This window comes from Lonchura striata, chromosome 5 (assembly GCF_046129695.1).
Source record: "Lonchura striata isolate bLonStr1 chromosome 5, bLonStr1.mat, whole genome shotgun sequence".
In the NCBI taxonomy this organism is placed as follows: domain Eukaryota; kingdom Metazoa; phylum Chordata; class Aves; order Passeriformes; family Estrildidae; genus Lonchura; species Lonchura striata.
This window is the reverse complement of record NC_134607.1, coordinates 63,830,951-63,848,483: the sequence shown is the minus strand read 5'-3', so window position 1 is coordinate 63,848,483 and position 17,533 is coordinate 63,830,951. Positions and strand designations below refer to the sequence as shown.

Here is a 17,533-nt window from a genome sequence, read left to right as displayed (position 1 = left end):
AAACTCATTGTTTTCACTGAGAGTGCCTTGTTCCTTTTGGATGCTTTAGCAGAGAAGCATAAGTGCTGTTTTATACTGCTAGAATTTTCTCTTCTGTTTTTTATCACGCCATCATTTTATTTGAAAATGTGAATTAAGGATACAGCAATACCTTTGGAATGGTGCAAAGATAACTTATATTGTGTTATTCCTGATCAGGAAGCTGTTTAGGCAAACTTGGGGGGGAAATTCAACAAGGCAGACACATCTCAGTAGGTCTATAGGTACAATGAGTGCACTCAGTCAAAGGTAATTTTTACTCCTTTACCTCACATAGGCTGAGTCAGAAGTAATTCTTGTAATTCTTCTTTTTTAAATGGAGAGGTGCTCTGTGTTTCCAGGAAAAAAAAAAAGTACCTTTGAGCAGCCAGACTGTCCATGTTGGGGAACATCCTCTTCAATTCTGGCTAAAAAAAAAAAAAAGAAAAGAAAAAAAAAAAAAAAAAAAAAAGGCAGAGAAACTATTCAGAAAAATCTGCAAACTTTGTAGTGGAGCAAAGAAGTGAAGTAGTGAAGTAGATGGTGACCAGAAGACTGCATCCCTGATCTCTACCTCAGCAGTGATGTCAGTGAAACTGCAAGTAGAATTACAGGGTAGCTGTAATGCTGTACACACGTCAGACATGCCTCATACTCTCCATAAGGATTGCTGATTCCTGCAAACAACACTACATTTCTGCAGTGTGCCAGTTCATGCAGTGCTTATTCAAATGGAGAGGAAGGCATTTCAGAGTTTTCAAGACCTCACTACTACAGTCAGTTTTTAAATAAACAACCCCATATATTTAGGATTATTTCATCTGCAAGTTCAGCAAAATTAATTCTTAAAGCAAAATACTAAAGTGAAACAAATATGTGATTAGTAATCAATTAAAAACATGTTAAATATAGTCACAGTCTGTGTTCAATGTGAGAAGTCAATGTGAGAAGTCAGAGTGAGAACTGCAACACACCTTCTGTCCTCATACTTCTTTCATTTAATGTTGGGAAGAACTGAGATAATACTTTGCACAAAAAAAGCAATACCCTCCTCTAATATTCCCTTGTCACTGGGGAAGGACTTAATCCCTAATTAATTGTCATCATTCCTTCAAACACTCATTCCTTATCACAGACATGGTACAGAAGGCAAAACCCTGTTACAGTCAGGCTACAGCAGAGATTTTCCTGGGAAATTACGTGGTAGCAAATGAGGACAGGACTGGAAATAAAAGGAAAGAGTGATATCTGTTTCTGTCTTAATATCAATTTTAGAAAGAACTCAGTAACATTAAACTTTTCTAAATAAAAACAAATTCTTCTGTGTTTTAGAAACACTTTGTAGAGGTACAGACCCCATATATTCTATATTTATGTCTCTTGTCTCCAAATTATTTTAATATGAAAACAACTGGTGTGTGTATTAAAAATACTTTCCATAAAACTTTTTTGGCAGTTCAGTTATTTATGTACATTGCAGTATATGAACTTTTGTTGAAGATTTTGAGTAGAGGTAATTGAGAGGGCAATGTGTCTGCTGGATAGAAAGGTTCTATTTATTTTCATAGCTGTCATGCAGAAAAGACTACATAAATAGATCACTGCAACACTGAATTTTAGAGTTCAGTCAAGCCCCCAGATTTCCATAGAGGTTCAGCTGTCAGTCAGTGGAACCTCTTGAGCCATTGGTGTCTATCAGTAAACACAGATGAAAATCAATACCTACAAAGGATTGTATAGATTTAAAGGTACAGTCTACCATAGATGGCACTATAGATTCTGATGTGACAGATTGTCCAAAAAGAAGAGACTTTTATCTTGTTTTCAAGTAGATGTGATAAATGCTTCAAGAAGCTAATTCATAAAACACTTTATGATCCTTCAGGATGATAACCAGTGTTCACATCAGCATGAAACAGATTCACAGCTGATATAAATCAATGCTGTGCTTTTAAAACATCTGCAATATATCTGAATTTCATCAGCTCCTGATTTGACTTCATATGTATTTTATGCCTTAATTGCAATGGCCAAGAAATGCAATAGCTGAGTAAATATAATTGTGTTTCTAGGAAACAACTTCATTGAAACTAATTTTTTTAGAAACACCAAAACAATTCTCCTGAGGACACTCTTGAAAATGTTGTACCTATATAGATAACCAACCTCTGATATGAGTGACCATGTTATGTATTCCAGAGAATTGCGTAAGAGTAGCAATGCAAATAAAAATTTAGGCTGGATTTTATTATACACATTATTTTTCCCTACTGTTTTTAAGTTCCTGAGTTAACTTGTTTTTGTTTGCCTTGTCATATTTCCTTTCTCTCTGCTTTCCAGACTTTAGAGATTGCTTTATCACAACTAAATATAACTACAGTGTCTAAATAAATAGCTTGCATTTCTTCATGGTACTTTTAACTCTGACCTTTCCAAGAGAAGTCACTTATGTTTTTAATGTGTTTGAGTCTTCTGTTTCATACAGACAATGGAACAGGGTGTAAAATTGTTCCAGCAGATAAGGGCCTACCAGCACCCTAGCATATGTCTGGTCTAGATAAGGCTGGAGGAGTAAAGAGGAGATAATGTCTAGTAAATGAACACAGGAGGAAGGTATGTTCTGTCTCCATTCATAGCCAAACAGTGTTGAAAGGTTTCATATTGTTTGATCATTGCTCTGACATGGTACATTGGCACATTACAAAGTCTTTCACGCCTAATGTCTCGTTTGCATACTTTCTTCTCATGCATTTGCTACCATTGGACCTTGACCAAAAAACCATCACCCTTGTACTTGTTTGCCTTAATTTACCATTATGGTTTTGTTCTAGTGTGGGGTTTTTTTAATATTATTAGAAAGTGATGAAAAACATATTTTGTCAAGTCTGTGCATTGGCTCCTGGATCTGAAACACAATGCTTTGTCTCTATTTTGAAATTTAAACATATCTCCCATTTCCACCTATTCAGAGATAGGTGTTGAAGCCCTGAATTTTGCAGTTAAAGCCCATTTCAATTTTTCCATTTTACTTCTGTATAGTTTCAACTTCAAAGCACACAATATCTGAAGGTGTTAAAATGATCATGGGTTTACAGAAATAGTGAGTTTCAGCTACCATCTTGAAGGGTATACTTTAGGGCTCTTAGAAATCAAAATCAACAGCACTTTTTAAATATCTTTCTTATAGTTCAGTCACTTAAAAGTCAATTAAAAATTCATATAGCTCTATTTCTAACTGTGAAGAAAGTCAGATTGCTGCTGACACTCATACAGTTTCCAATGCCAATTTGCACAAACACATGTGATTACTGAAAATCTGTTGTACATTCTAATTGCTTCTTTACTTTCCTTGTTTATATAATTAGAAATAAAAATGGTTTCATACTTTCAAAAATTAGCCCAGAGGAAATATTTGCTTGAGTTAACACATGAACAATGTTTGCACAAAGCTTCTGGGTCATGTGCCAGCATTCTCCTGCATGTGTTGAATTTTTGCTATGCATTGGACCCATACGATGATTAAAAATAATCAGTCCTTGCATTTTCTGCTGGAATGCCATTTACTTTCATGAGAGGAAACATCCCTGAAAAATTAATTTTCACTTTTGTGTAAAATCAGGACCATAAACACCAGTAAAACCCTGCTGGACCTCGAGTTGTTAATTTTTTTACTGCTTTTTTTTTCTTTCTTTCCTTTCACCTTTAACTTATGTAAGGGGTTATAAGCATTTGTTTGTAAAGGGAAGTCTAATAATTGCTTGGATGCTGAAATGGTTCCAGGAAATCTAGACTGTTTATCCTCTAATGGCTCTAATGGAGCTGCTCAGCAAAGCAGTGAAAAGATGGTAAGATTTCATGATCTTCCCTGTGTCCTGAGAGCAACAGCAACAGATTGGCAACAGCCTGATCTTTATTATCTCCATAAGGGACAAAAAAGTCTGAATTGTAATTGCAGAGCTCAGGTTATAGTCAGCGTATTCCAGCAAAGTAAATTACAGTCTTTCTGCCTTGTTGCTACTGTGACACAATGAAGTATACAAGGAGATAGGATTTCATTGTGTTTGAGACACTTTGAGCTACAGAAATTCAGAATGAATATATCTAAAAGGACAGAAAGAACTTCATGGTGAAAATGAGGAAAAAAGAGTGATGAATTTTAAAAATGCATTTGCTGTAATGTTTGCCAGGTCACCAGTGACCGAATTTATTAGCGTCAGGTTGTTGGTTACTGATCATATATTTTATATATATTTGTGTGTGTGTGTGTGTGTGTTTGTGTTTGTGTGTGAGTGTGTGTGTGTGCAAATGTAATGAGTACACATCACTGAAACAATTTATGGTGTGTGGAAGGATATGAAATGACAAATGAAAGGTCCTTTTGAAAGTTACAGAGTTGGTTAATTGCCAAAAAGCAAAGAAGGCCATTCAATATTTTTTCTTCCAAATATGGATTATCATAAAAATAACTCCACAGTTATTAAGCACTTGAAGTATTTGCTAACATAATGGAATGGAATGGAATGGAATGGAATGGAATGGAATGGAATGGAATGGAATGGAATGGAACACAATGAAATAAAAAATACAAAATACAGAATTTCTGCCAGAAGGTACCTACAAAAACCTTATAGTCTAGCTAGTGACTAGTTCAAGGTGGAAGACAAGTAAAAGTAGTTAAGGGCATTGTTCAAAAGCCTTTTAAACCCTGACAGGCATGGAGCATTTACCACCTTTCACAGAAACCTGTTCCAGTCTTTGACCACCTTCTCAGTCTAAAGCTCTCCTGGTATATCTTTGAACTATTCCCACAAGGTCTATTACTGGATACCAGGAAGAAGAGCTCAGCACTTCCCTCTCCACTTCTCCTCAGGAAGCTATAGAGAGCAATGAGGTTGCCCCTCACAGCCTTTTCTCCAAACCTGACAAACCCAAAGCCCTCAGACTCTCCCCACTTCCAGCTCTTTCGCCAGACTTGTTTCCCTCCTTCAGAGACATTCAAGGACCTTGACAATCCTTCTCAAATCATGGGGCCCAGACTTGTGCAAAGTACTCAAGATGAGGCTGAATTAGTGCTAGACATAGTAGAAAATCAGCCCTTTTGCCTGTCTGGTGATGCTGTGTTTGATGCCACCCCAGACAGGGTTTGTCCCCTTGGCTGACTCACACGGATCTGCAGCTGAGCAGCACTCCCAGATCCCTCTCCGATTTACAGCCACTTACACTTGTGTCCAGTGTCAGAGGTCCAGGATCCAGTATTTCCACCTGCTAAATTTCATCCCATTAATCACAGCCCAATGCTCCAGTCTATCTAGATTCCTCTAAAAGGCCTCTTGCTCATCAAGGGAGTCAACAGCACCTTCCAGTTTTTGTCATAAGCAAACGTGCTAGTGGTGCATTCAACTCCTGCATCCAGATTTTTGACATACATATTGAACAAACCTGGCCCTAGAATTGATCCCTGAAGAGCACTTCTGGTGTCCAGTCCCCAGCCAGATGTCATTCCATTCACTACAATCCTTTCAGCTCTGCCCTTCCATCAGTTCTTCCCCAAGAACAATGTGAACCCACTCATCTCACAGCTGGGCAGCTCAGGATGCTGTGAGAGCAGCATCAAAGAGCATAGGAAAGTCCAGAAAAACTACATCCAGCACCTTCCTATCATCCACTGAGCAAGTGACCTAAAGCTTCAAGTTCTCCTTGTTCAAATGTCCAGCTGTATAAATCAGAGATTTACTAGCTAACTGTAGTGATTTAGTACCTTTTTTTTTATTTGTTTATCAATATATAAAAACCATTTAGTTGCATGATCAACCTTGTCAAAGTTTAGCATTATATATTATTTTTTAATATATCTTATTATATATTTTGGTTTGGGTGGGGAAAGGTTTTAAGGTGTTTTTTTAGCTTAACATGGTCCATCTTAAAGCTTTAGTTAAGATTAGATGGGAGAGTAGGATCACAGCTTTGGGAGATCAGTAAAAACCATTTTAATTAATTACCAGTCTTTTTGCTTTGAAGTGTCCTAAAAAGGATTGGATTTCTAGGTGTAAAATTGGAGGGATGCTTTCTTGAATATATTTTCCATGGAAATCAATATTCATAATTCAGAAAGGTGTCTTCTCTTATTCAAAACACAGTGATTTGCTTTCTGATGATTTACTCATCCTGTGACTTCTAAAGAAAACAGAAGTTCACTGATCTGAAAATCTAAATGAGAATGATGAATGAATGGTTATATCAAAATAGCCTGAGAAATAGAAATTAAGGCTCAAAATAAAAAAAATTAAAAAAAAAAAAAAAAAAAATAAAAAAAAATAAAAAAAAAAAATAAAAAAAAAAAGGTCTGAGAAAGCATATAATGGGTATTTTTTAACTATCTTCATTCAAGGTTATAAACTGGCCAGTCATTTCAAACAGAAGTAGTAAGCTCAATATTTTCAATAGATAAAATATAAATAGGCTTGAAATCCTGTCTTTACAGGAGAAAATACAGCAAGATCCAAGAAATATTTCTTTGTCAGCCAGAGCAGAGCACTTAGAGCTCACTGGGTGAAAAGTAGTTTGTTCATTCTGACTACCAGGAATGAACAAATGAACTACCAGGAATTGAAAACTAATTATTTACCCATTACGATGAAGATGGGTAAGTCAGCTTTTTAATTCCATGACCAAAGTGTGAATCATCTCATATAGAATTTTCTTCAAAGAAAAAAATTGTTTAACTAGTATAGGAAGTTTTGGTTTTGGTCTTGTTTTTGTGGTTTTTTGTTTTTTTGAAAGAAAATAACATGAAAAATGGACAATGCATAAGATTATTTTATTTCATCTTATTACTTTATATTTTAAGCTTTTGTTTTCACTCATTATTTTGTACATAAGTAAGGCTAGTGATCTACTTCTCTCCAGCTGAAATGAGTGATGAAAATGTTTTTATCTCTGTATTTTTTTTTAATGAAGAAAATATGTGATTTAATGATGCTTTACACAGAATTATTGTATGCTTTACCCACCATTAATTTGTACATCCTTTGATGTGAAAGATGTCAATTAAAAGCAGATATTTAAAAAGCATAACAGCATTTGCCAAATATAGGTTCATACAAATGTACATGCTTTGCTACTTGAAAGAGCAAGGATCTCTGTCAATGTCTCCATAATTATGTCATTCTAAAGTCTCAGATACTATAATTTCTCAGCTAAATTGCATGCATGTTGTAGGCATGTGATGAAGCAAGCTATCCTTTGAATACACAATTCACGTGGATTTCAAGCAATTTAATTCAATTAATACTGCAAATAGATTGTCAGAAGATAGGATTAGCTTCAATGCAGTTTTTAGCAACTCAGCTGTTTGTGTTCTGTCAGTCATGCAGTGGGTGCTCAAGATCTTCCTAAAATTAAGTCTTTAGAAGAGCATCAGATGTGACTGCAGTTAACCCTGATCTTCCAACTACAGACAGAAGTTATCTGGGACATTTTCAGTAACCTCTGATGACTTGTTCTCTTCCTTTCTTTCCAGTGAATTATTCATTGCTTCATCTCTGTTCAAAGATTTCTTTTTCTTTTGATCACAGGCAATGGACTGGGAATTCGAGTTGTAGGTGGGAAAGAAATTCCAGGAAGCAGTGGGGAAATTGGAGCTTACATTGCCAAGATCTTGCCTGGGGGCAATGCAGAGCAGACGGGGAAGCTTATAGAAGGTAAGATAAATGCATTATTAAAAAATGAAGCCATGGGACTGCTGGGAGTTTATAATTATTTATAACACACATTTTCTCTTGCGCAATGGATGCAATTTTGTGCAAGGAATGGGAGCTACAACTTCATGATGCTTAAAGCAGAAAAGGCCTGATGGAAAGTGATTTTATGACTTCTGTGGCCAAGGAGAGTTGCCATAATGATCATTATTGGGGCATGTCTTCAGTAATACGTGTAAACATGCTGTCTGCATGGTCACAGATCATCACCATATGTCATGGACAGGGGTTTTGAAGATCTTTAACCTTTCTTGATCACCTAAGTATCCATTGAAATTACTTCACAGGTAAAACAGATCCAGTTGTCTCCCAGTTACAAGCACTAACTTTTTTACTTAGTCCCCTATAAGTCATACCTAATGTTAGTTGTCCAATTTAAGGTAACCATCCAACCTGCCCCAACAGGCAACAGAGAAAGAGGTATCCACAGAAAAGCAGTTATTTCATCTAACTTAGACCTCTGAAAGTGTCTTCCTCCTTTAATTGGCTTTTAGAAAACTGCATTCAACTTCACACCATCCTTTAGGCTACCAAAGCTAGGTGGAATTTGACTTCATTACCAATACATTTCTTAGGATTATTGCAATGTGATCATTCTGTCTAACAATTTATTTCTGTGATTGAATGAAGGCCACCTTCTTTTTATAACTTTCTCTTTTTATAGCTATTTTCTAGTTCCCTTTTATAAATCTGTATGCACCTGAAGTGTCAGTCTGTCCATAGACAAAAAAAGAGTACATTTGTTACTAGCTCACTAAACTATTTTTTTTTTTTTTAATAAAGCATGTACACAGGGAAAAATAACAAAATAAGATAAGTAGGAAGAATAGTTCTTCCAGGCAGAATTGAATTCACATATGTTTTCTGAATGGTAAACAAGCAAAAAAAGTTATGATTTAATCAAAAGCACTTTGCAGGCAGAAAAACTGAGTAAATTGATTAAAGAATGCATTTACAATGAATACTTTAATTATTCTGTGGGTATTACAAAACAGTGTCACCTGCATTCACGCTGCAACTTTTTACATCCTTGGTGTTTTCTTTGCCAAAAAAACAAACAAAAAACAAGGGACACAAACCCCAAAGTGCAACGAAATTAAACAGAAAATGTCAATGAAATAAAACAGAAAATTAAAAAGAAATATATTTATTTTTGGCCTATACAGTTAGTTCTGATATTAATTTTTAATGGCTAGTGTCTCACTCATCAAATGATATAATAGTGTTCTGTTTTGTGCATGAATGATGAAAGAATTGACCTTAATTTTGTGTGTTTTGAAGCAAGTATTTGTTTTGGCTCCCTCTGTACAAATAAGTAGGTCTTTCATAACTGTGCTGGATTACGCATGCTTTGTTTCAGTACCAAACAAGTAAAGAGGAAAATGTGGTTATTCAACCTTTCCCCAAGACTGGACATTTTAAGAAAGAGAATGAGCAGTTACAGATTGGCATTATCTGTAGTTTGGTTTTGGTTTATTTTGCCAGGAAATTTTTTGGAAATTGAAGTTTAAAGCAGTTCTTTACTCACCATATTTGGTTCCTTTCAGCTGTGATCAAGAACATCTTGGATTTACAATAACTACAGGAGAAATCTGACATAGACATTTACTTTTTAATCTGTTCACATAATATATCCTGAAGGTATATTCCTATTTTATAGGAAAATGAATATGACAGTACAATATTTATTCCTTTGTTTCATTCTTCCATCATATGTTTATTCATGTTTCTGATCCTACCTTTATAAAAGTATACTAGACTTGGATAAGTTGGCATAAATAAACGCCATCAAAATCCCTATATTTCATCTGTAGAATTTGTCCACACAATGTCTCAGAATAAGTTTCAGTATTGATGCATTAAATGTTCTCTCAGAGAGAAAAAATGCTTCCTGCAGAATGCACTTTGACTATGGCATACAAGACAAATATTTCCTCTCACTGTCATTTACCTTTAGGTGTTGCCTTTATACTTAATTTTTATGTTATTTTAGATGGCTATCAGAGATCAACAAAGAATATTTTCTACTTCACTGTGAGTTGTGTTGGATTAGTGGAAATATGACTCTTTCTTTTCTGGTGCCCATTTAACCTCTACCCCTCAGAAGAGCTAAAATCCACTGAGATCTTCAATCACTCTCATATTGATCTGTGTAAATCCAGCCACACTGCTAATCTTACCAACATCTCTGAAAATAGAAGCTGGCCTTCTTTCCTTTTTCAAGTTATTTGCTGTCTCTCACACCACAGAGAGAAACAAAGAAATCTTTGTATGTCATTACCTGTAAATGCATTTTTTTTTCAGTAATCATGAGTCACTTTTCCTGATTATATGCTGTGTGACTACAAGTTAGAGTATAAACAGAGTCATCAAGTAAACAAATACTAATGTCATTACAAGTTAGCATCTTGACTCATTAGCCTTTCTAAGAACATGAATCACAGTGAAGAATCCCATCAACTTAATTAATTCCTCTAATTCTAAAAACACTGGGCCAAGTCTAAAAATCCTACGAATAGAATAAGAAACAAGGATGGATTTGTTGTGGTTATGAAGGAAGACAAACTCCTACCTGCTCTCTGTATAACTGCATATAAATAAATGACACAGAGATAGCATTCCTATCCTTAGGGAATAACATAAAATTTTAGCCTATTTAAAAAGCTTTGGAGGAGTCTTAGTGCTGAAAAAATTATTTATAGGTCTGACTGGCAAATACCAGTCTTCTCAGTTCTCTCACCTTGAATTGCTTTCAAATGTCAAAAATATCTCTGATTCATCACTCATTGGCGTAACAAAAACTGGAGGTGGAAGACTCATTCCACCGAGCTCATCAAGTGCAAGGACTGTGTCAGTTTGATAGATGTGTCTGTGCTCCCCCTCGTGTTGACAGAAACACTTCAGTTATATTCCACCTGGTGAATCCACCGAGTGAGTGGCATTTCAGCCAGCATTTTTCAGAAACAGAAGAACATAGAGTAAAGAGCAGAAATGAAATGTTTATGTGTGTTACCTACTCATACAAATTTCCTGGACACCTTCAGGCTGAGTGGAGAGCCTGGGAACTGATGAATAACAGGTGTCTTTATTCCTAGTTTTTAATCAGCCAGATTGAAATGGTTGCAATGGTTGCAATGATTAGGTCATCTGCTGTTCATTAAGATGAAGATATTCCCTGACTTTCCAGTCTTCTAGAAATTCTCATAAACTAGCATGGTGAAAAACTTATGGTGAACTTGACTTGTGGTGATCTTACTGCCTTTGCTTATAACTCACTCAGCAGCACTAGTCAGACTTCTGTAACCTGTCCTGAGCCCTTCTGTGTGCATGTCTATTTTTAATATGTATGGATCATTTAAATTATATCTTTCCAAGCTTAAAAACAGGAAAATCATATATAATGAAGACAAAAACCCTTATCATGAAAAATACTGAAATAGAACTTCCTGAAATAAAAACTACCTGATAGAAATACAGATTCTGAAAGACAATGAAACCTGTTCAAGTTATTAAGTAGGTCAGAGCAGAGAAACTGCACTGCTATTGGAGAGCTCCATCTTAGATGTGATATTAGTTAATGGTGCCATTCCCTCAGTCCAAACCTTTAGCACTTATTTTGATCTAGATTAACAATTGCTCTTCTCAGGATGCAGGAAACATTGCTCATGAAAACACTGTCAGAGCCGCCTTCCTTCAAGAGTAGGTAAAAGCACATCCAATGCCCTGGCATCAAAGTCTAAATATTGAGAATAAGTTTTTAAATGTACTCAGAACCTTTTAGATTTTGATTCACCTCCTAAGAAAGAGATGGCCAGCTTTTCTAAATTCGTTGATGGCCTTTAATTGTGCTGAAAGTTTCCTAGGCCACATGCCTGGCTCCCCTCAGGAAAGTATTTTAAATGAGTGGGTCTTTGGGAATGCCAGAGATCTCTTTCATCTTTAGAAAACTGCAATCTCAGAACTTTGAGATGCCTTCAGGAAATACAAATGAGGTCTGCCTATTTCCTCATATCCCTATTTATTCATGTTTCTTTTCCCTTCATATATAAAGTCTTACATATTCTTATACATTCAATTGTCACAATTTTCTTCTGTAAGAAGACTTTTGTACAGAGCTCACTCACTCTAATGCCCTAATATGGGGTCAAGCACTAGAATCATTCCTCAGATTGAGACTAGTTGCCTTCCTTTGGATGGCACAGTTTATGACCTCTTGGATCCCCAGACAATAGCCACAGTATCAGCAACAACACTTTCTTACAAATCTGGAGGCAGTAGAGAGAACATGTTCACTGCTTGTCACCAAGCAACTTTCCACACCAAAATGACATAGGAGATGAACAGGGTGTGCCAAACAACATGCTATTCCTGGCAAAAGAGGGCCACATCTTGACCAGTGGGAAGTGATTTCCACCCAAAGCAAAATATGATAGGGGAAGGAGAAAAGAGCTATTTAGATAACCTCCATCAGAGAGCAGCCTAGCTCCCCACCTTCAGCTCACAGAAGAAGGAGGCAGACCCAGGAAGCCCTGTCAGAAGCCTGCCTTAACCAGAATGCTCTACAGCTCCCACCCATGGTGTGGACTTTGGCTTCTGACCTAGCTCATTTCAAGCATTAGGCTTCATAATGAAATAATGTATACTGAGAGATTCTTCAAAGGTAGAGAAGAAAAAGTCAGGGTTCAGTGAGACTCTTTTCTATATGTGTCCAAGGATAGTTAGCACAGCTCTTCATTATTTCTACAACAAGCAGTTAATTATTCTAAAGGCATAAGGACTTAGATATTATAATAGAGCAGCTGCATTGTTAGGTGAAAATCTACTACAAAATACCAATCAGATGGTCACCCAGAAATAAGAGTGAAATATGAAAGACTAAGAAATATGAGAGCCCATGGTAGCAATTTTGAATCTGGGGAAGGCTGTCCGTGAAAGCTGAAAGACAGCCAACATGTTCATGGTCTTTAAGCAATCCCTCATGCACAAAGAAGTCTTCATTAAATGGAGAAAAAGAGTATTTATGCTATCTACAGTTCTTCCTATGAGGAGAATGTAAATAAGGCTAATGAACAAACCAGAAATGAGATGGCCAATGTGGGAGATGATTAACTGTACTTTGGTTGTCTAGTATAAATAAGATTAATCTGACCATAATCAATATTGGGGAGAGGCTATTGGAATATTAGAATCATTCTTTAATCTTTAAATATTTTCCTGAATGCTGAGCAATAACATCTTTGAATACAGGTGGCTTTCTCACTCCTCCAGTTAAAGGTGACAACTAGGTAGCTCCCAGAATCTGTTTCACTTCAGCCATGCCCTGGGAATATGTCCCTTCATGTGTTTTCAGATAATAAATTTTTAATCATAGCTTTTCAAGTTTTTAAGTCCTTGTGAACTTAAAGCCTGTTATTTACTGGCATTGGAAACACATGATTTCTTTCAAGTCCTCTCAGAAGGACAGGGGGATGCAACTGGATTACTCACCAGTCCATGAAAGGGTTATGAAGAAAAAATTAACAGATTTTCTACAAGTGGTTTAATATCATTTTGGGCTTCTTTGGATAGCATCCAGTGCTGAAAAGCAAGGCCAGACTGTTTTAGAAGGTCTTTTGCAAAGGCAGTACAGGTGTAATGCTGTCCATCTTATCAAAGCTGTCTCTGGTCATATCGCAGACGTGCTTTGCATGTTTCTTGGAAAATGCAGTGTGACTGGAATGGTCATGGGCACCTAAACAGCTGGAAAACCAGAGCACAAGCAGTAGGTCATATACTTCTCTCTACCCTTGTCACACTTCCCTCTTATCCCTGAGTTACAGATGAGCACAAGTGTAACTCTGGCTGATCTTTACTGGTAACTGGTTGGTCATTTATTGGTGGGAAGTGCAACAGGCAGCAGGTCTTCCTGAGTTTTAAAATACTGTAGTGAACACTGCTTGCTGTTTAGACAGCTAAAATTGGAAACATTGATTGGGGTATCACAGTGAAAAGAGATTTTACAGTCCCCATGAAGCAAAGATAGTGAAGAGCCAGCATCCCTTCTTGAGTCCCTCTGATAATTACATTTCTGGCAAGAAGTAGATAGCACAATGAAGCTGGAAAATGATGAAACGAAATTAAAAATAAGGAAAAAATCTCAAAAAAAACTGTGGACAAAGTCTTAAATGAACAGTAATTATCTTTCCATCCTGCACTTCCATGTTGCATTTTGGCTTCTTTAATCTACTACTGCATTAGGAAAAAAAGTATTAACTTTACCCTGTTGTCTGAGTGTTAGTCTTAGTGATGTACTTTGCTGTCCATGCTTATTCAGCTGGGTCAGAAGAGAAGAGAGCTTGCTGTTAACATATCCCCTGGGCTACAGGCTCAGATTTCTCTGTACCAGCAGAAACTGGCTTTTAATGTTCACAAAATAAATCTCAGAATCACTAGGTTAGAAGAGATCTTCAAGATCATCAAATCCAACCCATGCCCCAACATGTCCACTAAACCATGGCACCAAGTGCCACATCCAGTCTTTTTTTAAATACATCCAGGGATGGTGACTCCACCACCTCCCTGGGCAGGCTATTTCAGTATTTTATCACTCTTTCAGTAAAAAACTTTTTCCTAATATCCAACCTATCCAATCCAATAACAGGCATTGTCCTTGTTTGGTTCTAAGCTTTGCCTAATGCTCTTTAGAAAGAACTTAATCTAAAAAAAAAAAAAAAAAATACCCTCCTTTAGCTGTAATTCTTAACTTAACATAGTTGTGCTCCTCTCATCCATGTATTTTGTTCTGCCTTGTACATCTTTTTCATAGGTAACAATCAAAGGTATAGGATTATTCTTTTTAAGTATGGCAATGAACATTCGATATATTAAAAAAATGCCTTTAAATATTTTTAATCATTTTTTAAAGGAAATTAAGTTAGTAGAAAGGACACCATGCTAAAGTGCATCGCTTAACATGTTGGAATTAACCTAATATCTGTAGAATGAAAAAAAGAAAGGCAAAAATCTTTATCACTCTGGTTGTGCCATTCCCTATGCTGTCCCACTGACAGTGGTCTCAATTCCATTCTTAATATGGCAGGAGTTGAGTTGTTCTGAGAGTTTTGTTTGGCCCTTTGCTAAGATATGAGAAATAAATTAGAATTATCAGAAGGAATGAGAATTGTTTCAGTACTTGTGTGGCACTTATAGAAAGAAGTGAAAGTAGAAATAATTGCAGTATAAGCAATTGGCTTAGAAATTTATTGAGAGTTGGTTACTCTAACACTGTGCACAGCTTTATTTACTAAATCTCTTTTGTGGTGGTTGAAACACACTTAGAAAATAGCACTTTCCCCTGCTTTAGAAAATATAGAACATATAGTTTAAGAAATTTTAATCGTATGGTGTCAGAATGATATAACTGGGGTTTTACAAGGCTACTTGATTAGAAAACTACTTGTATACTTAAAATATCAGTTTCAATGAGATAAACCAGGTAATATGAGTTTGTAATGTTTCTGCTCTGTGTACTTACTTTTTCTGCAACAAAAATCAGCACTTAAAAGAGATGTTAGAGTAATTTGCATCTAGAAGTAGTTGAGCAGTGTAAGGACTGAGCTTTTAGGATCTTTTTTTATTTAATCTAAAGCAGAAGGCAAAACTTAAGGTGTACTTATAAATTTTGTAAAGCTATGGGAAAGAAGCATTAAATGGAAACATATTATGACCAGTAAAAATATGGCCCCTTGCATAATGCCAGCTACCACTGCATTTAGTCTTGCTATTTACCATATAAACAACTATAGTTTATACCTTCTTTATGATCAACAACTTTGAAAATAACTTGAACAATTAATTATTGATGAAAATCAATTTTGCTAGAAAATGCATATTATACAAATTGCACAAGGAGCTTGGATTCCTAATAACAAAGGAATAATTTTATCAAAAGATTTCTATGGGTAGGGGTTCTCTTTAAGTCTTAGATAGATAAGTCTGATTTATGGAAACAGGAAAAATAACCTGGATGTTTCAATCAGAGGGAAGAGGCAAATACAGTCACTAGATATTCCGGAACTAATGAAATCAAGGACCATCACAAAGGTCATGACAAAGACACTAGTCAGATGGTTTAAATACAAATTGTGGAAGATCACTGGTAAATGTCATTGGTGTCATAACTAGCTTTCAATAACACTCCACTGTGATCATATTAGAAACTTCTACTAGCTACTGTAAAGTACTTATGTGGAGCTATGTAGTTAGTAATTTTCAGATGCACAGCTTTTGGCAGCAGTTATTTTCTAGGACCTTGATGAACAGTTCCTGTTGGAAAGAATATCCACTTCTTGGAAAGAATATTTTATGCTTCCAGAGAATGTGCTCTGAGAAGCTCTGAGCACATCATGTAGAGCAGCATTGTCATCAGGCTGCCCACAAAACTTTCTTGGCTCCTGCTGGCACCATGCAACTTTCTGTTGTCCTCTGGGATCACACACATCACAGGTGCTTTGTGGCTCTTCTTCTGACATTGACAGATATTACCCATCCAGGTGGCTCCTGTCTTCCTGTCTCACTCTTGAATACTTACTCTGCTTCTGCTATATTCTGACACTGTGAGTACTTTTACAACTCATTTGTCTCCATAGAAGAGTTTAATTCCTTCTTTCACTATTCTTAACATACTGTATTAAAATCAAGTGTATGTGTTTTCCTCAGAAAATGCAGGTGTATTTCCTGTGTTAGTACTCCCAATACGCACTAGCAGAGGTGGCAAGAGGTTTGGGCAATGCTGGAGAGAAAATGGGTTTAGTTACTACTTCCAAGATGTTTAAGGACAAAGTTACATCTTTAGTCAAACACAGGCAATCTGTCTGGGATTGTAAAATAGACATTCTCTAAATCAAGCTATACCTGACACACAGGCAAGTATCACAAGCAGAGACATAAAACCACTGTGCCTGCCCCCTTTGCCTAGCTGCTTGCTGAGACTGGTGATAGGGACTTGAATTTCAGCCTGGAGCATCAAAGATATGTGCCTGTATTGCTCTGGTTCTTTTTTCAAGGACCAGCTTCTGTGCAGCAGACTTACAAAGAAACCAGACAAATGTAAATCCTCCAGTGTCTAAACTGAGGCAAATTTATCTTACCAGTGGAAGTCATCAAATGCATCCTCCCATCTCCATTCACCATGTAGGAAGCTTAGGTATTTCTTTTAGGTGAACTGTCTCACTAACAACCAAAAATTCTGACTCTACAGGCTTACCTTAGGCATGCTGGGCCACATCTCATAAAACCAAATCAGGACATTTTCATCTGATGTTTTTGAGGGACAAGATCTATTTGGGTTCACATACATGGGCAATCCAGAAAAACAACTACAGTGTGAAAAAGCCTTTTGCATAACCACTGAACTGTGTTGTTTGATAGTGACTTACCAGTGAACTGGGAAGCTAAAAATACTCTAATTTCATATCCTATTGTGCAGATTACTGTGGGCTCAAATTTGCAGACTAGCAGTTTGATGGGATTGTAGTAAAAAAAAATGTAGTCAAATCAAAGTGAGGGTCACCTTGAAGTACAGGTGAAATAAAGCTATGTCCTTCAGGACAATTTTTCCTGCCACTGGATTCCAAAAAGTAAATTCTGGAGTAAATTTTAAAACATTTTGTGTTTATATGTAGCAATTTTAACCTTCAATCCCATTCCTAAAACCTGGATCTCCATGAATATTAGTCCAGCCTGGCCACTCTATGGAATGCTATATTAATGTAAAACAT

General features: G+C 36.3%; 1 protein-coding gene across 8 annotated transcripts in view; it reads left to right on the top strand.

The window, feature by feature from the left end:
- PCLO (piccolo presynaptic cytomatrix protein) overlaps nt 1–17,533 on the top strand; it is a 318,646-nt gene that overhangs the window by 198,634 nt on the left and 102,479 nt on the right. For all 8 annotated transcript variants that reach the window (XM_021539594.3, XM_021539592.3, XM_021539591.3 and 5 more), the window contains exon 10: nt 7,593–7,718. In XM_021539594.3, the coding sequence (XP_021395269.2) occupies nt 7,593–7,718 (126 nt within the window). The remainder of the gene's footprint in view (nt 1–7,592; nt 7,719–17,533) is intronic.